The 25,033-nt window shown below is 36.8% G+C and overlaps 2 protein-coding genes and 1 long non-coding RNA gene across 4 annotated transcripts in view; 2 read left to right on the forward strand and 1 right to left on the reverse strand.

Annotated features, from left to right (window-relative positions):
• The window catches only part of LOC126759724 (allatostatin-A receptor-like), a 64,443-nt gene extending 54,664 nt beyond the window's left edge, over positions 1-9,779 (forward strand). Inside the window, exons 7-8 of the mRNA XM_050474765.1 lie at positions 5,866-6,021; positions 6,234-9,779. Coding sequence (XP_050330722.1) covers positions 5,866-6,021; positions 6,234-6,338 — 261 coding nt within the window. The 3' untranslated portion in view covers positions 6,339-9,779. The remainder of the gene's footprint in view (positions 1-5,865; positions 6,022-6,233) is intronic.
• Positions 1-25,033, reverse strand: part of LOC126759729 (uncharacterized) — a 170,353-nt gene that overhangs the window by 132,943 nt on the left and 12,377 nt on the right. The window lies entirely within an intron of this gene.
• Positions 20,100-23,818, forward strand: LOC126759725 (probable insulin-like peptide 7). Its single transcript, XM_050474767.1, has 3 exons — positions 20,100-20,358; positions 22,707-22,870; positions 22,975-23,818. The coding sequence occupies exons 1-3, from the start codon at positions 20,240-20,242 to the stop codon at positions 23,136-23,138; spliced, it is 447 nt and encodes a 148-aa protein (XP_050330724.1). The 5' UTR covers positions 20,100-20,239; the 3' UTR covers positions 23,139-23,818.

Raw genomic sequence — 25,033 nt, forward strand, 5'->3', positions numbered from 1 at the left:
ACTTTCCTCACTTGCATGTACCTCGACACATGACCCCATCCTCCGTTTCCGAACACTGCCCAAGACAAATATACCACCAAGGATAGGTATGCTAAGCTTAGAAGTGGTGAAATGAGCGAAGAAGACGGTAAACATAGTGGACGACCAAAACATGTATGAGAAGGCTCTGTGCAAAGTGGTAGCCGCGCGAGCTCACTTTCGACCAAAAACAATGACGGTAATTCGGAGGAGTGTTTGGAGATGTTCAAGCATAATAAACCCGAGTTTTTACATGGATGAAACATGTTTCCATCATTATACTCCGAAGTTTAATGGACGAGTGGACTCCACGCGATAAAGGTTATGACGTCTGTATTAAAAGATGCGCATGGAATAATTTATATTTACTACTTAAAAAAAGGAAAAATCATCAACAGCGTCTATTACATAGCGTTATTGGATCGTTTGAGGGACAAAATCGCCGAAAAACGGCCGCATTTAAAGAACAAGAAAGTCTTGTTTCACCATGAAAATGCCACGTGTCACAAGTCAGTGAAAACGATGACAAAAATGGGGCTTCGAATTGCTGCCGCATCCACCGTACCACAAAAATGTTATCGAAAAGTTGGAAGGTCGCTATATATAGTCAGCGTATAAGCCTTAAAGGAAAGTATGTTAAAAAACAATCGAATTTGCGAAGAAAAATGTGTTTTATTATGGTAGACCGGGGACTTTTCAATTGACCTGCTAGGAAAGTGAGACGTTGTCAAGCATCTCTTTTATAAACTCTACTCGACGTCATGTCTACAAAACGATTTAGGTCTTTTGGAATGAATCCAACAAGGTTCATATCATGAATGAATCTATCATCGAAAACCGCTGAGTACTTCTTTATGATGCGAAGACCCGAATATCTATACAATTGCCATTATCACATCATATTAATAGAACTAGGCTTATTGATTTATTAAAATAAAAATGTATAAAGTTCTTGTTTTAAAATGTATGGGTCACAAAATTTCAGTAATAGTTTTATAGAAAACAACGGTGTGAAAGATTAACGCCCATCGTCAACATACTAATTGGACATTGGCCACATTGTTCGCTTTAAGCCTGAAAAATCAACAACTGACCAGATATTCACCATGCGCAAAATCTTTGAAAAGACCCGTCAGGATCGGGTAGAAACTCTCCGTGCCGTTCGGTACCAAACGAGGTTCCAGACAAGGCGACTCTCTATCGTGCGACTTCTTCAACCTACTGCTGGAGAAAATAATTCGAGCTGCAGATTTGAATAGAGAAGGTATAAACTCTATAAAAGTGTACAACTGTTGGCGTACGCCGTTAACATCGATATCATTGGCCATAACAACCGCACTGTTAGTTCTGTTTTATTCAGACTGGACAAGGAAGCAAAGCAAGTGGGTCTGGCAGTGAACGAGGGCAAGACGAAATATCTCCGGTCATCAAACAAACAGTCGCCGCTCTCGCGAGTAGGCACCCACGTCACTCTTGATAGTCTTAACTTCGAAGTCGTAGATAGATAATTTTGTGGAACCAGTATTAACACCAACAACAATGCCAGCCTCGAAATCCAACGCAATTTTTTTCTTGCCAGGTGCTACTTCGACCTGAGTAGGCAATTGAGAAGTAAAGTCCTCTCCCGACGATTAAAGACCAGAATTTTACCAGAAGTTACTCATCATCCCTGTGCCGCTATACGGTGCAGAGGCATGGACGAAGCGAACATCTGATGAGTCGGTGTTAGGAATTTTCGAGAGCAAAGTTCTGCGGAAGATTTATGGTCCTTTGCGCATTGGCCACGGCGAATATCGCATTCGATAGAACGATGAGCTGTATGAGATATACGACGACATTGACATAGTTCAGTGAATTAAGAGACACAGACTGTGCTGGCAAGATCATGTCATCCGAATGGATGAAAACTTTCCAGCTCTGAGAGTATTCGATACAGTACCCGCCGAGGTAAGCAGAGGAAGACCTCCACTCCGTTGGAAAGACCAGGTGGGGAAGGACTTGGCTACAGTTAGAATCTCCAATTGGCGCCAAACAGCGAAAAGAAAGAAGGAGTACGTCAATAAAGAAGAAAATATAACGCAGTTATATGTTTCCTATCATACGTTCTATGTGCATATAGTCAAATCCAACTCGGATTTGTAACCTACAGCTACAGCCACTCATCCAAACAACTTCTTCTACAGCTGACCTAAGATAATTCTATATGGGGTAACTTAGTTTGGATAAAGAGAACTATTGTTCCACTGAATAAACGAAAAAAAACGTTATCACAACAGAGGACAATTTTAAGGGTCAGATAGTGTACCAAATTCTTAAACGAACATCTATTGACGAATAAGTACGATGGAAATTTGACAACATGGAAAAACGTGCTAACAGTCATTTCAGTGATCTTAATTCTTTGTTTGAAGACATTAGTTTGTGGTTATATTTATGTTGTAAATCGAGCAATGCTACAAACAGGTAAATAATGAATTTAATATTAGACCATACCTACATGCACTACACTAGTGGCTATGTCATCAATATTTTCCCTCTGCTCTTTACTGACTTGCATAAAATGGGTTTTATGGAAACAAGCTAATATTATGTACATATATGATATATATAATATTAATGGCCTTCAATTATTCAATGTGATATAAAATGCCTACAATTTTCCCTCTGAAAAAGAATACTCTTGAATGAATGCGCAAAAACAAAAGCACTTAACACAAACTTGAATAGATGTATAAATATACGACTACAATGAAATTTCTTGTTGTCAACTAATTGCACTATTTCAGTGCCTCGCCACTTCAATGAACATTCACTCACATATATACTCATAAATGTAAATAGACATAAGTTTCACTTTTAATAGCAAGTAAAAGCTTTCAGTCTAAAATTTTTAATTTTAAATTTATAGCGAAAAGATTTTGCTAAAAAGCCATGCTTGCTATGTGGTTCTGATAACTATTTTCCACTTTACACCCACAATCTTTTTGAAAATCTCTAAAAACATACATAATAAAATAATTTAATTGTCACTCAAAGCATCAAGCATGTGCTACCCATATACATGTAACAAATTTTCAAGGAAGAAGGATATACCAAAAATGCAGAAGTTTTTCGAAAAAATTTTGCATAACCCAAGGCGTTGAACAAAATTTCACTGCAAATGGCGTCAGCGAAATCAGAGCTGTGAAAGTGCAAGTGAGAAAATGAGCTGACAGCTGCTTGCATTGGAAGCGCATGCCGCAAGTAAAATGAACTCAACGCCTCAGTGACTCTTCTGACAAGCGAGCATACGAAGGCAAAGCAAAGCAGCCAGTCAACAGCCACAGCTCAGTTTACAGATTGTTGTCGGCTGCTGACAGCAGACAGCTGCCTCAACGCTCGAGCGCTCCTCTATGTAAGCTGAATAAGCTTTTAAATTGGAAAAGTTTTTGGATGTTCTTGGCTAATCGACTTAAAAAAATGGGCAATGGAACATAGAAGCTAATAAATATTTTGAATGGCAATATGAAAATATGAAAGCAATATCCGAGAAGGGCGTTTGATGGAATGTCGAAAGATGGGCTTTCACTATTCAAAGGCAACTTTTAAATGAACTGTGCATTTTGTGAAAATTTTACTTGATATACTATATAGTGGCTACAAAAGGATAGACCAACTTCATCTTCTGCAATGACAACACGAGTTACGAGAGCGATCCGATGAGTCTCTGCACCCGATGCACATTCTCCTATAGGACTTCAACAAAACTTTTAATTTTATTGTAAAACAGCTATATTGGTATATCGAAAACTCAGTTAATATTTTTTAAAAAGTAAAGGGTGATCCTTTTCGAGGTTCCCTACTTTTTTAAAGAAAAAACACAGGGACTTCAAATTAAATGGGGAATGTTTATAATTATTCGAAAGAACATTCCTTAGCATTTATTTTTTGAAGATTATATCTTTCCAATGTTGGCCGCGGCTACGTCTCAGATGGTCCATCCGTTGAGTCCAATTTTCTTTGACTCTAAAACTTCGAATGTTCTTGGAACCTTTCAAGAGCCCATTGAGCGAAACGATGTCGCTTGGGAAGGTCGAACGGCTTCAGTATCTCTACTTAGATCAACCGTTGAAGCAACGCTATATAGCTGAGGTAGAAGAGCCGAAGGAGGTAGAAGATATATCTAAAGACCGCATGGGTCACCTTCTACAAAAAATATTTGGAATAATAAAGCTGCCGGCAAGGTGCTCACTACGAGCACAAAACACCGTGAGAATACTTTATACAATCCATCGAACAGTGAATTCACTTTCAAGTGCGAACAGTGTTTTCCATCGACCGAAAAGACGATGACCACCGTTTTCTGGTATTCACGAGGTGTGGTTGTGATCGACTACCTAGAGAAGGACCAAACGGCTAGAGAGCAATACCATGCCGAATTATTGGACCGGATCGACACACGAAAAACAACGAAGTAAAAAGGGCTCTTCCACCATGACGACGCGCAGAATCACACCTTCGCAAACACCAAGGTGTTTTTGGTATAATTAGTCTACGAGCCGTTGCCACATCTATAGTATTTTCCATAGTTAGTCCAGTGAGGAAATAAAATAAAATCACTCGCCAGAAAAATTTTAGACTAAGGAAGCTGCCACCAATCAGTATGTGTGGTGCCCTAAGGTCCAACCATGGCACTCAACGCCATCCTGCACTTATTGCAAACGCAGAGAGTCTTGGTTCCTGAAAGAACACGGACTGAACACCCGGAAATCTTCACTTACTTTGACTTTTTGCCGGACCACTTGGATTATGGACCCTCTTCTCTACCCACATACCGGCGAGGGAGTTGTGGATAGGAATAAGCCGTTCGAGGAGAGGGGCAGTGAGCTTCTTCACTTCAAAACTTGGGGGGAAGGTTGGTGGAGGTGTCTACGAGCAGGATCTCTCTATCAACTCCAGCTTCAGAGTCTCTGACTATTTCAATGTCTTTCAGGCCGAGATTGCAGCCATTAAGGTAGCAGTAGATTTGCGGCTTCGGAGTCCAGCCTCCTTCAGAGAAGTAACCATCCACTTCGATAGCAGGGCGGAGATACTAGCCCTGAACTCATTAACAGTGCGTTCTTAGTTGGTCAAGGAGTGCATAACCTCGGCATCAATAGTACTGGTATGGGTGCCAGGCCACAGCGGAATCGCAAGAAACTATAAAACTGAGCCACCCTAGAGTCGCTATCGGTAGAATGAAAGCGGATCGGTGATACCGTATACTCTTGCGGCCTCTACTAAATAACTGGACTTCACGGAAACTTGGTCAGCGCTGGGACACAATGTACATGCGCTGTCGCAAAAGCCTTTGGCCCAAGATCGATGGCAAAAGATCAAGTCATCTCTTTGCCTTCAGTAACGATATCCTTGCCCTAGTAGTGCGGCTTTTAACGGGCCAATTGGCGTCCAGGCAGTAAGGCGGGGAATCGTACCAGACTCTATCTGCAGAAAATGAGTTAAAGGAGTAACCGATATGTAGGGTGTAGAGTGAACTGAAGGACAAGAATGTCTAATCTCAAAATCTGCTAATCTATGATATTCCCATTACAATGTGCCTCTTACGCCATCTGTGATTATTGTAGAAGCGCAATCTCGATTGTCTTGACTTGATATGCAAAGGCTGCTCTTGCGGAATACATGAATTACCTGCTCAAAAGCTAATCGAATCTGTATGCCACACTGAAACTGACACAACTGACATGTGGCCTCATATTTCCCTTTTATGTTTACCACAATTTCAAAAGACGCTCTCCACCAACTACACGCACACCCATTCATACGCATATTATACTCATGCAATACCTTGCTATATTCCTTTATTTGCAGGTTATACTCGTTCTGAAGGCATTGGATATGTATGCATCCACGCATCTAACGGTTATTATTCAAATCATCTCACACGTACTGGCGTACACGAACTCCTGCATTAATCCAATACTCTATGCTTTCCTGTCGGACAATTTTCGCAAAGCATTCCGGAAGGTGAGTGAGTGCCAGTAACGAGGGCAGAAAAACAAAAACATAAAAAACGTAAAAAAAAAACTAATAAAAAGAAATGACGAACAGGGAAATGCAATTTGATGCAAATTTCACATCTAATATAACGGCTTTTTTACTCTCTCTTTCTCTTTCAACTCTTCCCTCTCTTACATGCCTTGCTTTTTCATCCACAACTAACGGATTTGCATGCACAGGTGGTTTGGTGTGGCACACCGCCGCCGATAATCAACAACCAGCAGATCACCAAGACGACGCGCACAACCAACTGCAACGGTACTTCCAACGTGGAAATGTTATAAGCCAGCAATGGAGAGTTGATACACGGCAGCAGGCAGACGAAGGCAAACCGAAAAACGTGCGGCTATAACAGCATGCAGGCACATTTATGGCTGTGGCATGCCACAGGTGGTGGTGGCGCTGTTGTTGGTAGTGTTGCGAGTGATGGTCTTGAGCTACTGCTGCAGCTGCAATAAACCCGAGGTCGTTATTATCGCAACAAATTGATTGAAGGAATCTGCACACATGCACACACATATACATATATACGCTTACATACATGCATGTGGACACGTGTGTGCGCTTGAAATGCTTTTGATGTCAAGCTTAGTCATGTACAGATGGCGGTTGGGGCTGGCATATGCTGCGAAATTTACATGCACGCATACACTTCCGTATTTGTATGAATATATATATATATATATGTGTGTGTATGTGCACGAGTATGTGTCATATGCGCTGCAAAGCAGCCAAGCGGAATTGATTTATTTATTACATTTGCATGTGTGTGCCTGCGTTTGGCGGCAGGCAGACATTTTTATTCGAATAAGAAGCAACTAAAAAATATTGCATATACATATGAACAAATATATGTATATTTAGTTATATAATTATTTGTGCTTGTATATAGCATAAGCTAGTGATTTAACTATATAGTGTATGTAAGCGCTATAAGTGTGTACAACAGCGGCAAAGCCTTCCCAACGTCCCCCAACGAGCAACCAACGAATGCATGCTCCAATTATCGGTTTCTTAAACATTTTATTCCTATATTACAAAAACAAAAAAGTATAAAAATATATAATGTTTAAATTACTTGTGCTAACAGCTTAGCTGTTGAGCAAGTGTAGTGATAAAATGTATGCTTTGAAGCAAAGAAAAAAACGAAAACAGAAATTCGAATTTGAGAGCGAATTCTCGATTGATAGACAAACTAAAAAATGTTTAGAGATATAATTAAAAGTTTAATTATAATTTAGTAAAATTTATAAACCAAAACTATAAAAGCATTCGTTATATGTTTCTGTAATAAAAGACGTCATCGAATCGCCACATTTCAACTCGCTACTTTTGGATTTGCTTGCTTATCAAAAATTGACATGTGAAAGACGCAACAAGCTATCCCGATCAATTCAATAAGAGGAGAGATTCAATGAGGTACATTACGAAGTTTACCTTCTATTGTAACGCCATTCTTTTATACCAGTCAGGTATTTGATTTATACCAGGTGTTTGTTCGATTCGTCACTCTCCATATAATGGCAAACTCAATCGAGCTAATTACGCATCGAAAATCGTAATTATAAGGTAGACCAAAGTCTACGGCCTATCCTATCAATTTGGTATAATTTTTGAAATGTTAGACGAGTACTTCTGAAGGCTATAACCAAAACACACTAAGTGATCGAATCGAACTGGGTAAAATCATATGTTAATTTAGAGTAAGCATGAGGGGTTTAAAGAAGCACTGGGCATATCCTTTCCTTAACAAATCAAAGTGACACCTTATTCTTTATTCACAAACCAACAAATATGCAAACTTATGGACCTTAATCCTTTGACATTGAATAGAGCAAAAAGTACAGTTTTAGGATCGAAAAGATATTTAAACGAATCGAATAAGCTGCAGAGTCCAAAATTTGCATTTTTCGATGAAGTGTCTCTTAAGATAACAGAGAAAGCTATAAAGTTTGTGATAAAGAACTGGACTTCAATTCACGTCAAAAAAATTGCAATTCCGGACTTGATTAAAATTCTGTACTCGGTTAAAACGTAACCCAGGCGGAACATTTAAATCGAAGGAGAGAGAAAAAATATATTTCAAGGAAATTTCAAAAGCTTTATTCTTTGTAACATTCAAAAGGTAGTGATAAGGATTTGCCTATCGTACTTTGAAAATAATTTTTAAGATATCGATTTCGACGTAATTTTACTTCAATATATGCGATTGAAGTCCTCTCTCTACGAACAAAGACCGAACTCTACCAATTATTCTGCTCTATGCTGCAGAGGCACGGATGATGACAACATCGCATAAGAAGGACCTGGCTGCACTTAATATCTCGAATTAATGCCAAATTGCGAAAAGAAGAAACAACTGACCAGCTAATCTTAACTCGGCTATAACCACGTAAGTGGTGCCTACGCCAGTAACGAAGAAATATGAGATTGATATTAATACTAACCATAAGAAGGCTCAGAAAAGTTAGACTACTAAAACTCGAACTCACTGGTGGCAAAAACGTACTTGAGGACAATTTCCTCGAAGGCAATTATGGGAATACTCGCAGACTCACTGATTTAGCTGAAGATCAAAAACCCGGCGGATTCCAATAAAAAAACAGGATGCTTAACATCGCTACAAGTTGACGGTGTTTTTAAAGTCGAGTCTTTTAAGTAGGAGCAGAAGATAGAAAGCTATAATTTAAAGCTGAGCATAGGGCCTAAAGCTGAAAAAGACACATATTTTAGATGGAAACCATTTAGAGATTATTCAACTACTGCGAAACTTTTATCTTTATTTTTTTTTTCGAAAATTGATTTGAACTAAAATTTAGTAGATTAGATTATCTAATTTTTTTTACATAGCCATTAGTTTTTAACATTTATTTTGGTGAATTAAAGTATTTTTTGTTTTAATAAAACATACACAATCTCCAAAAGGCTACTCAGACTGCCTGCGCAGGCCGGACTAATGAGCCCAAGCCCGGTTTGTGTAAGCTCTCTGAGTACGGCCTAATAATTAAGTAGCTCGAGTATTTACCATTTTACTACGAATTTTCGCTCGAGTTACAAAATGTTTGAATCAATCGACAATTTGCTCAACAAAATAAATAAAACCAAAACAATGTACAAAGCAAATAATAACAAAGCGAGAATCCTAGTTGTTGATAGTTACTACTACTACTACTAATTGGTAGAAAAATAAGACATAACCTAAATTGCATATAATAACTGTAATATTTAAATGTACCGTATAAAGTATACATTTACGATATCTATGTAAGCATAATTGCGTAAGTACAAAAGAAAAAACAAATATATTGCATCTGAAATGCAAGTAAATACTATTGCGTTGGTAGCGGTGTAAAGTGATAGCATAAAAGTCGCCTAGGCGACTGTATTTCATATTGCATTTTGTTACGTTAGGGAAGTAAGTTGATAGTACTTAATATGTTTTGTATTTTTGTATGTTACGGTACATACGGACACAATTTGAAATATTAGAAAGCATGCGAATTGTTACGAAGCATTTTGAGTAGTTGCAAACAAAACGAAAAAAACCTATTTAAATAAAAATACTATATTCACACAAATAGGAGGAATATACCTCGAGGAACATTGAATTAATACCTGTGTATTCAATTACAATATTATTCCTTTATGAAAGTACGAAATTTTAGCTTTTAAACTGGTACAGAGGTAGTTTTAGGGGTTGTTACTTAATTAAAAAAAAGAGAAAATATTAAAAAATATATGTATACATATATGTATACATAAATATATATATTCAAACCGAGTTGTATAGTATATGTTTTAAGAAAACATAAAATTGGTAATAAGATACGCATATGAAAAGTTAAAAACTTATAAAATTTGGATTTTTTTAATTTTCGGAAGAAATTAAAAACCATAAGCAAATATAAAATTAGAATTTTCTAAACTAAAAGAAATAGAAATTTTAGAAACAATTGTTAAAAAAAACTCGGAAATCAGAAAATTAAATTTTTTATTAAATTTTGGTCGAAAAATTTTTATAGTCTGAAAATTCTTTGTTATTTTAAAAAAAAATGTAAATTTCTGATTTTGTATGTGTAGATATGTATATGTGAACCATATTCCCAAAAATATTTTTTTTAATTGTTTCTGATTTTTTTATTTCCAATTTTTTCCAAAATTTCAATTTTTCCTAACTTTACTTAGGCGCATCTGGCCTAAAAATTCAATTTTTATAGTTTGTTAATTATTTTTTTTTAATTTTTGGAAAAAATGTTTAAAAAAACTTGAAAACCTGAAACTTAGAATTTTTTTATAATTTTTTCCAAAACTTTTTCTTCCAAAAATACAAATAAACATTTAAAATTCTGACTTTCGAGTTTTTTTTAACATTTTTACCAAACATGTTATCCAAAAATTAATAAAATATAAAAATGGAATTTTTAGATAAAAAAGATTTTTAGCCCAAAAATTACAAAAAAAAAATTATAACTTATTACATTTTTTTTTCATTTTTGTTAAACTTTTTTTGAATTTTTGTTAAACTTTTTTTATAATTTTTGTAAATTTTTATTTTTTAAATTTTTTGAAACTGTAAAAAAGACTCGAAAGTTAGACATTTTTTTTGTATTTTTGGAAAAAAGGAAAATTTTTGGAAAAAATTTAAAAAAATTTCTAAATTTTCGACTTTTGAATTTTTTAACATTTTTTTTCTAAAATAAAAAAACAAATTTAACAAAATAAAAAAATGGAAAACTTAGACTAGAAACGCGCAAGTAAAAATAGGGAAAAAACCAAAATTTTGGAAAAAAATTGTAAAAGAATTGGAAATAATTAAAAATAATAATTTTTAGGAATTTAGTATACGTGTATATATTATATAAATATACTTATATTACATAAATGTATAAAACCACATATAAACAAAAAATATAAAGAAGTTTAAATTTTATTTCAATAAACATTATGAAAAAATATTTCTAAAAAAAATAATATATTATAAACAATAAGCACAATACTATTTTGTAAACAAAAAACTACAAATTGTAAATATACGATATATAAAATTATACACTTAGTATATAATATGTACATATTTCTATTTAAAACTGTTTGTTAAAAATTTATCTAAAATAAAAGTTTGCAACTAGCAATATTAAGGAATTTACAACTTTTTATTATTTCTCTTTCACACATACATGCATATATACACGCACACATACATATATGAAGTTAGTAATTATGTAGTTTAAGTATTTTGTAAATAGACGAAATTGTTTAATATATATTTAAAATAATAGTTTTTGCAATTGTAATAAAAATAATTTCCCTCACTTATAAATTTTGCGTACATACACAATTGTATTTACATATATAATGTATGTATGTATTTGTGTAGGAGGCGTGTGAATTATGAGCATAAATTGGAACTTAAGCTTAGGTTGCAATGGTATTAATAAATATATATAAAAATGTTGAAATTTTCTTTCAAAATAAGTAATTAATCAAAATATTTTGCGAAACAAAAAAGTCGAATTGTTTTATTTAGTGGAATTTGTGCCAAAAACCTTTGGTAAGTAGATAAACTTAGATGTTTTGATGTTCTCTTGCTGCAATTCTTAGAAGTATAACTTTAGGCGCATGCTCAAATTCGTCTAGAATATGTATATTGAAAGAGTAATATTCAAAGTGTTAATATAACAGTGAATGAAAGCTGTGAGTGCGAATTTTTAACTCTACAAAATATAAAAATTTACAGTTTTTCACTAAATTAATCAGATCAGTGCAGTAAAACAGTATTAACAAGTAAGGAAGGACAAAGTGTAACCGAACATTTCATACCCTTGCAACTTGCCAGGACCAAAGCTAGAGCAATACCGGAAAGTGCGAAACGGACTCAACGGATGGACCATCTGAGATGTAGCAGCGGCCAACATTTGAAAAAGATAATCTTCAAAAAATAAATGCCAAACATTTTTCTTTCGAATTATAATAAACATTCACCATTAAATTTGGAGTTTCTGTGTTTCATCTGACGGTTTCTTAAACATTGCATTATTTCTGAAAATAAAAAACCAACTGCAGTATTTCGAAGCTCTGAAGCCTTGGTTAGACATAGATGGGCACGTTCCTAACATGTAATGTAACGTCTGAAAAAATACGAATTCGGCATTAGATAAAATTGGGACCCCTCCAATCTAGCTTTGAATACATAGCTAAAAGAAAATACCTTTGTCGTGACTATTGATTGTTTTGCTTAGCGTACATGGATAGTGTTTTGCTTAATAGGAATGGAAAAGTGGTCAAAAGAAAGTTCTGTGAACGAAGTAAGATCAAGAGTTCTTTAAAAAGTTGTGTACTTCTTCATTCTACAGAGATGGCTTGAAAAACGGAAATTAATTCGTCGGTTCTAATTTTAGTGTCATAGCTAAAAATTTAGATATAGACAAGGAAGGAAGAGTAAAGTTCGGGTTTAACCCGAGCGAATTGTAAGAATTAAACCCCGGGAAATTCGATAAGGTGCTGGCAAATTTTTAGTTAAAAAATGCTGCGAAAGAATTCAACATTCATTATGCGAAGAAATATGTATAGTATATGATATCAACAGGACTGAGAAGGCTTACTTTAATGTATATTGAGTTAAGGTGGAAAGCGTTAACCGAAAGATCGGAATTCATTAGGGATATGATGTTTAGACCAAAATATATACCAATTTCATTCCAATTAAGCGCTAAACCACACAATTTATATGAAAACTTTTCCATTTACTTTCATTAAAATATCACGCAATTTATCCAAAATGAACGGCTTAATTGCAAGGGAAAGACGGAAACCATTATATGGAGTATATTGAGGGCAGAGAAACGGACGGCCTAATTGTACTAATTTTGACATTGTTCAGGTATACTTAACACGTACTATATTTTCAAGCAAATCAACGACATATTTGGCATAAAGTTTATTAAAAGTTGGAGATAGTATCGAACACGACCCATACTAATAAAATGATCCCTGGGTTTTATTAAGGTATATAGGGGTAGAGTCAAGTTTTATCCCGATTTTTGGCCCAAAGATACCCCGTTATTAGTAAAACATACTGTCATTTTCATTAAGATAAAAAATTAACCGATATATGCGGTAAATAATCAACCGAACGAAGTGTGTGTGTCTAATGGCACAAATCGAGAGAAGTTTTATCCCGCTACATTAATAGGAGCTATATTTGTATACTGGAATGTGAAAAGAACAGATATAAATTAAAATTTTGACTTTTGATTTAAAGTAGGTGTGGTTGAAGTCCAATTTTCAACATTTTCGAACTGTAAGATAGAAATATGAGAAGAATATAATGCACCGAGTTTAGTTGAGTGGTCTCAAGATATGTGATTTCACATAAAAGTTGGCGGTGAGCGTAGCTCCAGATACCAGCTCCTATAAAGCCGTCTTACTCCATCTCGGGGGTAAAATTTGATGTCGCATAAGTTATTGATTTATCGCTCTTTTATTCGTTTTTAACAAAATCGTTATATGGGGAGTGGGCGGGACACCATCCGATTTCATTCATTTTCGCACTGTAGGTAGGTGTTCTTAAAAGATTTGTCCAAAACGTATTTGGTTATTTTAACTTAATTATTTAAAGAGATATGTACATTAAACTTATTAAACTATTTTATATCCTAACTAAGTGCTTAGTGAAGGCATTTTATATATTTTTGAGTAATAGTAGGGTTTTGCGTTGGTTACGATATCTCCATCAAGGATAGTCGGGCGGACGAAAAGAAACTCACCTAGATTTCAACTCTTCATACTAATCATTTATATATATTTAACTCGATTATTTTTTGGTGATACAAATAGCCGTTAAGTGAACGAAACTATTATACTCTTTCGCAACATGTTGCAAGAGTATAAAAATAAAAGCGATCGGATATTTTTTTTAGGTTTTAACTGCAGTTTTGAGAAAAAGGCATTTAAAGATAAACTGTTACACAATGCTTAAATACCTAGATGAAACTCTTCGTTACTAAAAAAAAAGATGTTGAGTTCCATATTTGCGGAATAAGTTTTGGGTTGATCGCCTCTAACATATTCCCACTAACAGCTTTTTGCACTGGTTTGATACGAAATTTTTAACAATTGCCGCAATCCAAGTTCATAACATAACCGAAAAACGATTTTACCACGAACAAATTACAAATTCACACGAAATTCGTGAACTTTCGTTACAATTCGTGCAACAACTCACATACATACATAAGTAGGGTGGTTTTTTATAGGAAAATAAAAATGAATTATCTTGAATATTTAGAGTGTTTTTATTTACATATTGAACTACAACTTTACTTCCGCCGTTTTCCAATAGATGTCTCTAGGGTTAAGCGGCTGAGACTCATCGAATGCTTTCGGATAAGTACGGTGAGGCTGTCCTAAGTGAAAGAACATGTCGCGAATGGTTTCAACGTTTTAAGATTGGTGATTATGAAGTCGAAGACCGGCATGGTGGTGGAAGGGAGAAGATTTTCGAAGATGCTGAATTGGAAGCATTACTCGACCAAGATGTGTTTCAAACCCAAGAAGAATCGGTCGAATCGTTACAAGTGACACAGCAAGCCGTATCAAAACGCCTCAAAGCCATGGGGATGATTCAGAAACAAGGAAACTGGGTTCCTTACGACTTGAAACCAAGAGATATCAAACGGCGCTTCTTTACATGTTAACAGCTGCTTCAAAGGCACTACCGAAAGGGATTTTTACATCGCATTGTAACTGGCGACGAAAAATGGGTCCACTACAATAATTCTAAGCGAAGAAAATCATGGGGAAAGCCTGGACATGCCTCCACGTCGACGGCAAAACCGAACATTCACGGCGCCACGGCGTCTGTATTTGGTGGGACCAGCTGGAACCATCACAGGAGATCGATACCGAACGCAATTGATGCGTTTGAGCCGAGCACTAAAAGAAAAACGGCCACAGTATGAGGAAAGACACGATAAAGTCATTCTCCAGCATGACTTCCTCACGTCGCAAAAGTGGTCAAAAAATATTTGGAGACGCTGAAATGGGAGATCTTACCCCACACGCCGTATTCTCCAGACGTTGCTCCATCTGATTACCACTTGTTCCGATCGATGGCACACGGTCTAGCTAACGAGCACTTCAGTTCTTATGAAGAAGTCAAAAATTGGATTGATACTTGGATCGACTCGAAAGATGAGGAGTTCTTTCGTCACGGAATATGCATGCTGCCAGAAAGATGGTCAAAAGTAGTAGCTAGCGACGGCCAATATTTTTGAATAACATTTTTGTAACCGTTTTTATACAATAAAGCCTTAAATTTACAAAAAAAAACGGCGGAAGCAAAGTTGTAGACCTATTAAAAAAAATTTATTTGAAAAAATTTAATACTTTATTACTATTATTATTGTCACTCGAAGTTGGAACCTCAAAAAAATGCACATGGGTGGGCCAGGTGATTTTGGCTCTTGATGTTATCTGAAATCAAATATTCTTAATTATTCTTAATCTATAGACATGTCATTCTGGTCAGAACTACTGAAGTTAAATTTCAAGGGTAGATAACAAAATGGGGGACTTTGAAAAAAGTCCTTTTATTTTGGCAAAGAAAGGGTTTTAAATTCTCGTTAGTACCGACGAGAACTATAAGTGTGTAGAATAGCCTGTTAAAATTTGAAAGCAATCGGTTCAGTAGAAAAAAATTTAGGACCCGGACCGACCAGAAAAACAATGTTTTCAGAAACACGCGCTCAAAGTTCAACAACTCCGAGAGAGAGGACTCCGAGGCGTTCTATGAAATTCGTTATAACTCCCGAAATATTTCGAATTTCTGTCTGAAATTTTCACAGTATATTCTCAAGATATTGTACTTTCAAATTAAGTAAAAAAATTTTCAATTTTTTGAACCCAAGTTACCTTAAACAAATATACACTAAATTTATGAATAGTTAGTAAACTTCCACAAAAACGAAAACGTTTGTTTTAACAGTGTTTTAAATTTGCAATAACTCTTCAATTTGTCTGAAGTGCAGTTTATCCTTTTACAAGCATTTCAAAAAGGAATCATTCAAAATTCAAATACATACATAGGTTAAATGTCAATATGCGTTACAAAAGGCACTTTAGGTGCGCTCCCGCTGCTTCGGCAACAATTTGCACGAGTGTGCCACGTTCAACAAGTTCGACATTTAACGGCATAGACAAACATTTGAAAAAAAGCATAAACAGCAAAAACGAAAACATAACCTCACTAAAGTGCTTTTGCTGCGCAGTTGAAATGGCGCTCAGCTGCTGTGAGGCTGCAGCCGATGCTCAGCTGCTGAAGCGGATAAACGACGGGAGTATCAAGTGCGTCATTGTGTGGCACAAATTGGCCAATTGAACCCGTGTATGCGTGTGTGTGCATTTCAGGGCGCGTTAGAGTGTTTCGAGTGCAAGCGCACGAGTATGAATGTTGCTGCATATTTTATTTGGTGGATTTTTTTCAGCATATTTGCCATACATTTTGTTAAACTAAACAATAAACAAGCGGCGCTGCAGGTGTGGGAGTGTAGCAGGAATACACTGAAACTGTGCAAATATTGTACAATTTATGCGAATTTATAAACAGGTTAATACGAAAGCAAACAGAGCGTCGACGGTAAGTATATACGGGATGTGGATATAAGCTGGTGGCTAATAAGCTTGCAACTTGTTGCTGACGTCGTTCAATGCGGAGAGTCGACATAATTTAAGTGTGCGTGTTAGTGACTGTAGATTGCCTGTAGTGAATACGTCAATTATGAAACTGAAATGTATTTTACGAATTCCTTGCCTAAACAGAACCATTGGTTGCTTATAAGTAGCCAGAAAGCCGAATATTCGGCATTTTTCAACAACTTTAGAGATTTCCCCATATATTTTCCTCGAAGTGCAGAGATTTTCAACGAAGCGTTTTCAATTTTTTGCAAAAAAATATATAAGATTTGGTAATAAGATGTTCTTTTTTTTAGAATGGTTCGATTTATGAAATATGCATAGATTTGTTCGATAGGGATCCTCGTGCCTATTTTCAGAACACCGGAACAGTTGATTTTCACAAGCTTCTCTTGAGGTGAATTATTCACCAGCAAAGTTGCCATAGCCAGGAATTGGTAGAAATCATTTGGTGTCTTTGCCGAATTATAATGTAGATGCATAAGAAGCTTCCGACAAAACTTCCATAACTTCCATAACTTCTGGTGAGCCACCATCGATATGTGTGGCCTGTCGTTGTCGTTGATGGAATATAAATCCTTTACTGTGGACCAAAGCTGGTCGCTTCCGGGCGATTACTACCTTCAGACGGTCCAATTGTTGACAGCACAGGTTTGAATTGAGAATTCAACCGTAGGAGAGCAGTTCATAGTACCTATATATTTCCCCGCTACTCCACCAAACACTTAGCAAATCCTTTCTGACTGTCAATTCAGGCTTGGGCATCGCATTTGGACCACGACCGTTCTCGCTTGACGTTGTGGTAAGTCCACTTAATCCTGTAACTAATCGCTTCAGAAATGGATCGTTTTTACATCGTTTCAGCATCGGCTCGCAATTGCAAATTCAGTCTATGAGGTTTTTTTGTTCTTCTTCTGTTGTAGCGAGCCTTATTGAAATTGTTCCAAACCGTTTTCTTTGCCATGTTTAACTCCTGGGCAATGGAAGCAGAGCTTTCATGATCGAACTCGACGATTTCAATTATTTTATGAATTTTTTCGGCAAATGACCTTCCAGAGCTGTTCCAGCATCAGACATATCTCTTGCCAACAGGGTCTACTTCGGACTAAGTAAGCAATTGAGAAGTAAAGTCTTCTCTCGACGAACCAAAACTAAACTCTACAAGTCACTCATTATTCTCGTCTTGCTAAACGGTGCAGTGGCTTGGACGATGACAACATCTGATAAATTGACGCTGCGAGTTTTCGAGAGAAAAGTTCTGCGAAAGATTTATGGTTATTTGCACGTTGGCCACGGCGAATATCGCATTCGATGAAACGATGAGCTGTACGAGATATACGACGACATTGACATAGTTCAGCGAATTAAAAGACAGTGGCTATGGCCAGGTTATGTTGTCCGAATGGAAGAAAACACTCCAGCTCTAAAAGTATTCGACGCAGTACCCGTTGGGGGAAACAGAGGAAGAGGAAGACCTCCACTCCGTTGGAAGGACCAGGTGGAAAAGGACCTGGCTTCGCTTGGAATCTCCAATTGGCGCCACCTTGCGAAAAGAAGAAACGACTGCCGCGCTGTTGTTAACTCGGCTATAACCGCGTAAGCGTTTTCTACGCCAGTAAAGAAGAAGAAGGTTTGCCATTTCCATCATCATGGAAAAATATACGATCTAACAACGAGTCGAAATTATTGAAATTTACTATCGAAATTCGGAGTCAGTGGCCTCAACTTTAAAAGTGCTACGTCACCATTTTATCATGAAAAAATTACCGTTTGGTGCGGTTTATGGACCGGCGGCGTTATTGGCCCGTACTTCTTCCATCACCGGCATTTTAATGTGTATGGGAATCGATAACGCTCAATGATAACCTAATATGTAATAACGACACAAGCCACACAGCAAATGTCACAATCGATTTATTGAAAACCAAGTTTGAATGACGTGTTATCTCACGAAATGGATACGTCAAGTCTATGGTCTACGCCAACTAGCCAGCGATGATTGATGAACTTCGTACGAACGTGAAATTGCAGCAGTATCGGCCGATTTATGCTAGAAAATCGTCGAAAATTGGGTTCAACGTCTGGACTTCTGCAAGCGTGGCCGTGGTGGCCATGAATTTCTAGAATCAGCAGAAAAAATTAAACTATGTATTTACATTTAAAGGTTAAAAAGCAGATTGGATCACTCCTGTGGAGTTAATAGGATCCCTGCTCAATTTTAAAGTTTCGCAAGGGTTTATCGAAGGAAGCCCAATCAGTAAAGCAATCATCAAGGCATGAAGAAGGGATAGATAGAAGTACTGAAGAAACAAATAACCATTACTTTCAAGATTGGTTATATTTCGTCTGAGATTTGTTAAAAAATTCTAAAAACGAAATGTCTGAGGCTGAGAACTTCATAGCCACTTGCTGCACAATCGCAAATTATTCCTGTAGGGCTGCGATGGATACAATAATTTACACTGCCGACGCCTGGAGCTAATGAACAACGCTTACACGCTTGTGCTGTCAGATTTTTACGGTGTTTATTAGAAAACAATGAAATGGCGCAAATATAAGCAACAGGTTTTTGTCCACAAATGAGTTGAGTATATTTAGATGCCAGTGCACACATGCGTCTGTGTGTGTGTGTGTGTAGGTGTGTGAGCATATTTGTTCGCGTTCGCATATATTTGCGCGTGAGGAAAACAAATGAATTCATTGCTTGCGCTTTTCCATATGGACGACGGTAAGCACACACACGCACACATCCATACACAGGTGAATATGAACATGCGATAGTGCGAGCGTCCAAGCACAACCCTATCAGTGCCTAATTTACACCGTACTACAACAACAACAACTGAATTAAACAGATACAACGGATTGTATTTGTGTGAGCGTTAGATATGTCTTCATTAGATCGGTTGAAAGCCACAGAGTCATATGCTTATAAGTACATACATACAAACATACATATGTGCCAATGTATAGGTGTGAGTGTTCGTGTGTGTTTGTAAGCGTTGGTTCAAATACAAAGAGCTATAAAATTAAATAAACGAAGCCAAAATTAACATGCGCTCAACAACAACAACATTAAGTACAACAACAGGCATAACAACAGCTATGATAACTAGGTGTCTTCCAAAGTCGTAATTTCAAATATCATATGGTCCTGGCAGCATAGAAACACCGCCATCACCACACACTGCCGCACACCCGTGCACCGAGTTGCAGGTGTTTTAAATCTCAGGCAACCTGCGCATTTGGCTTAACCGCTCGAAGTATGGGTTGCGGGTTAGAAATCAAAACGCTGTCGCACTGGCTGTTGGGAAATCAGTTTACGCCTTGCCGTCGACTCGTCCAGTTGTGCAGTTCCACTCCGCTTGGAGCAGCTTGTGTCCGCGTAGTGAATTGTATTGTGCTCAAGTGTGCTTCTTGATCAGTGAATTTTGGTTTCCGTTAACATTGCGGTTTAATTGTAAACAGGAAAACACTCGGTTTTCGCTTTGAAATGTTACCAACCCCCGGTATTTTGAATAGCAGCTTGTTTCTATGCTTTTTGTTACTGTATTTCTTGCAAGTGGACTCCATACACACCGAAGAGGGTTTGGAGCTCTTATTTCGGGAAAGGTAAGGTTTTTGAGGAAATCAATATATTACAAGATGCGTTCCAAAGTAAACAGGACTAAAAAAAAACAGAACAAATGGTGTTTTCGGCAAAATCATTATTCAAAATAGTCTCCTTCTGCTTCAATACAGCTTTTACACGGTCCAAAAGCATGTCGAACGAGTGTTGTAGCTCGTTGGCCGGTATGGCCGCCAGTATGCCGGTGCAAGCCTTTTGAATGGCCTCTACGTCTGCATAAAGCTTTCCTTTCATAGGCAAATGCATTTTTCCGAAAAGGAAGAAGTCGCACGGTGCCATATCAGGTGAATACGGGGAGTGGTTAATGGTTAAAATGTAATTTTTTGATTTTGGTCAAATAATCGGTCACAAGCGTCGAATCGAATGTTGGATTCTGAGCATTTTTTGGTCGTCAGTCAATGTGTGCTGAACAAACCGTGCACACACCTTTCGTAAGCCCAAATGTTCGGTCAAAATGCGCTAAATCGATATTTCGGAGATGTTCAATTCCATTTCCATGAATTTCAATGAAGGTTTCGGCTGATTTTTGATGAATTCACGGACAGTTTCGATGGAATTTCCGATGATCACGGATTTTGATTGGCCCTCATGTGATCGTTATGTCCTCACGACCACTTTGAAAACGTTGAAACCACTCGTGCACTATGCTACGGGATAGGCAATTATCGCCATAAACTTGTTTCATCAATTGAAATGTTTCAGTAAAAGTTTTACCAATTTTAAAACAAAATTTAATGTTGACTTTTTGTTCAAAGCTCATTTTCGCACCGAATCTGAACCGAAAACGCTATTCCCATTTACAGCATACTGGACTTTCGTCTTTATTTAATCAAAACTGTAAAATATGGCTTATTTTCTCTTTGTTTCTGTCCATCTTTGACGCGTTCTTAAACAACACAGAGTCTAGCAATACAAAATTGTCTGAAAGGTTTTTCTTGAGCGAAATTTATATCGAGGCCATTTCCGGTGATCACTCGGAAAAAACCTGAACGAGGAAAAAAAAACTGAAAATTAGATTTTTGGCAGATATTTTTGCAAAAAAAATTAAAATTTCAGTGAAAATTTCGCGATATTTTTTTTTTGTTTTTCAAATAGTTGTAATTAAAAAAAATTCTTCGTACAAGTCTTTAAGAATTGTCTCAAAGACCTGTGAAAAATTTAATGGAGATCGGTTGAGTAGTTCTTGAGAAATCTGGCCAACCGACATCAAAGAACACAGTTTCGAGAAAAACGGGTTTAAAGACGGCGCACTTAGCCAAGCTAGCCTCGAGCGTACAAGTCCTCAAGGCTGTATCTCCGAAACTATTACCCGGATCAACTTGAATATTTAGGGCAATATTCTAGAGGTGTTGTAAAATTTAATAAGACGATAAAAAAATCGATCGATTTTTGAGAATAGAGTATACAGCCTTCAAAGACGGTCGAGAGATCGTTGAAGACATGCCTCGTTCTGAACGACCTTCGTCCTCTTCAACTGATGAAAATATTAGAAACGTGAAGGATATGATGCTTGAAAATCGTCAGGCAAGTATTTGAGCGATGGCAAGAGAGCTCCACATCTCTCGGGAGTTTTTTTCTAATGACTTTGGTATATATTTTTTATATGAAACGCTTTCTTGATCGACTCGTCCTGATAAAGCTGAATTTTTTTTTCAAAAAGAGTACCGTAAACAGGTCCTTTTGAACATGCTTAATCGTGCTAATACCGATTACATATTCCTAGAAAGCATTATAACTGCCGATGAGACATGGGTTTATGAGTTTGAGATGCAAAAAAGTCTACGATCATCGGATTGGAACCCTTTTTCAGTCGATCGATGATATAAAACAAAACTTGCTGAAGATGCTGACGGCCATCCCAAAAAGTGCTTATAAGCAGTATTTCGAGGACTGCAAAAATCGTTGGCATAAGTGTATTACATCTGATGGATATTACTTTGAAGACGAAGAAATAAATATTGATGAATAATTAAATATTTTGCGTTTTATTTACAATCTTCGGGTACTTTTTTGTCACAATGTATATAAAGATTACGGTCTATGTTCACGTTCTCCAAGTTATTGATCAAAAAATGCTTGAACCAATACTGGCTCTGTCAATTTTTTATGAAAAATCTATGTTATGCTTTGGTCCAAATATGTTGTTAAAAATAGTGTACAATATGGGATTGTAAAACCGAATATCACATTAAAAGTGTTTATCCTTCGATAAGCTTTTAAATAAGGCTCCGAAACTTATTCTTATAAAATCCATCAGCCATTTGGTGGCGATTTAAAAATTCTCCAAAAAATAGCTAATTACACAAATTATTTTTGTTTCTGACCATTATAGATCACAATCGGATTGGGAAAATGTCTGGCATCAGGAGACACATTCACGCTGTCGCGACAAATTGATACGTCAACTGTTCTGGGCCTGTGAGAAGGACATTTATCGACTGACAAGACGCAATCGCAAACGTACGGACGATGAAGCAATGCATAAAAGGAGCAAACGTGAGTAGAGAGTCTATCTTTTTACCAATATTATGCTATTCATAAATATTGTAGGTAAAAAGGTAATATAATATACGAAATCCTAACAATTCATATCTTACTAGCCATCGCACGTACCTGGCTGAAATTGGATTATGTCAACACGCTGTTGCGCACACGACGCGCCGATGCGCCCTCGATTACAAATGAGTGTTGCACTAAGGTCGGCTGCACCTGGGAGGAATATGCCGAGTATTGCCCCTCGAACAAGCGTCGCAATCACTACTGAGATGAGGAGGAGACCAAGGCGCGTGGCAAAGTGGGTTAATGAATAAGGAAAAATGAGACTTAAGATATGCAACATCAGGAAGAATAGGTTCAACCCGAATAATGAAGATGATCATATACATATGTATTTGGTTAAAACAAGTTATTTTCAAATATACGCCAGCTGTTATATAAGATATACAAATATTATGTGCGATTGATTAGAAAAAAGTTGTTGTAAAAATAATATAAAATCTTAACGAAATGCTTGTAAAATATTATAGATAAATACTCATAGTTACATGTATGTATGTATACAAAGGCATTGTATAAATGTATGTATGTATAATGAATTGTTGTGTTTGCATCAAATAAAAAGTATATATATTTTGTTTTCTACTCGATGGTGAAGAAATGTGGTAACAAAAAGTGGGTAAGGTGGAACAAAGCGAAAAAATGATAACTTAAAAAAATGCGGTTTCGCAAATGACTCGAAACGCGCACGAGCAACAATTTTTATTCTTATTTGTCATAAAGTAGTACAAACAGATGCGTAGAGAGAAAACCGTGACCCGGGGAGGATATAGGAATCGAACCCCCTGATCCATCAATTTTTTGGAGAAAAAAATTCGCAAAATATTGTTGCACAGCACCGAGCCGCCTTAAGAACTTCGGGCTCGGTAGGAATTGATCCCGATCTCGGTCACTGATTATAGCTAGACTTAGTGTATATGTTTAGCACGTCTAGTAAAATGAGATTCATTATTTTTACAATGAATTGCTTTAGTCATCTGTATCTCACGGCGTATAAGTGAGATTAGGTTACGCTATAAGCGTTAGATAAACAAGATTTCGTACTAAAAAAACTTTTTAGACAGGTTGGTGATTGCTTGACTCAGTATTGTTTTAGAACGCGTCAAAGATGGACACCATCAAAGAGAAAATATTGCCAAAAATTGCACCAACTGAAAGAAACAATCGCCCAGATGTGGCCCGCTTAGGCCAACAGGGGAGGAATTATGTATCATGGAGACCACATATATCGATAGTGCCTCAGCAAAGAACCGAATTATTGTGAGAAAAGTTTGTGTTCCTGCCAAAGAAGTCGCAGAGGCCAGAGGATGGATTCCTGTACATACCAATGATTTTGATAGAGAAAAATTAATCCCAAAAGAACTTTGTGAAAATCGTCTTTCTTAGTTCTGTATCAGTTAGGAGAAAGGTTCTATAAAATGAGAGAGAAATTTGTCGCTTTCCTTTATAAGCTTTTTACTTAATTAAGCCCGTGAAAAGACGACTACTTTGTCGATTTCAAAGCTGCTTTTTACAGCACGAAAAGGAGCTGCATTTATGCCGCTATGTCTGAATTTCGTATCCACGCAAAACTAATACCAAAAGCTCCGTTCGATACCAAACGAGGTTTCAGACAAGGCGACTCTCTATCGTGCGACTTCTTTAATCTGCTGCTGGAGAAAATAATTCGAACTGCAGAACTGAATCGAGCAGGTACAATCCTCTATAAGAGTATACAGCTTCTGGCTTACGCCGATGATATTAATATCATTGGCCTCAACAACCGCGCCGTTAGTTCTGCTTTCTCCCGAACGGATAGGGAAGTGAAGCAAATGGGTCTGGTTGTGAACGAGGACAAGACGAAATATCTCCTGTCATCAAACAAACAGTCGTCGCACTCGCGACTGGGAGCCTAGTCGTTACGTTACTGTTGACAGTTATAACTTCGAAGTTGTAGATAATTTCATTTATCTTGGAACCAGTATTAACAGCAACAACAATGCCAGCCACGAAATCCAACTCAGAATAACACTTGCCAACAGACGACACTTCGGACTGAGTCGGCAATTGAGAAGTAAAGTCCTCTCTCGACGAACAAAAACCAAACTCATTATTCCCTTCCTG

The sequence above is a fragment of the Bactrocera neohumeralis genome, chromosome 5 (genome assembly GCF_024586455.1).
Source record: "Bactrocera neohumeralis isolate Rockhampton chromosome 5, APGP_CSIRO_Bneo_wtdbg2-racon-allhic-juicebox.fasta_v2, whole genome shotgun sequence".
NCBI classification, from domain to species: domain Eukaryota; kingdom Metazoa; phylum Arthropoda; class Insecta; order Diptera; family Tephritidae; genus Bactrocera; species Bactrocera neohumeralis.

Bases quoted from the DNA above. Each gene is read 5' to 3' on its own strand.
- LOC126759725 (XM_050474767.1), top strand. From the start codon at position 20,240: ATGTTACCAACCCCCGGTATTTTGAATAGCAGCTTGTTTCTATGCTTT. The intron at 20,359-22,706 runs GTAAGGTTTTTG...TGACCATTATAG, and splicing joins GAGCTCTTATTTCGGGAAAG to ATCACAATCGGATTGGGAAA. The intron at 22,871-22,974 runs GTGAGTAGAGAG...ATATCTTACTAG, and splicing joins AATGCATAAAAGGAGCAAAC to CCATCGCACGTACCTGGCTG.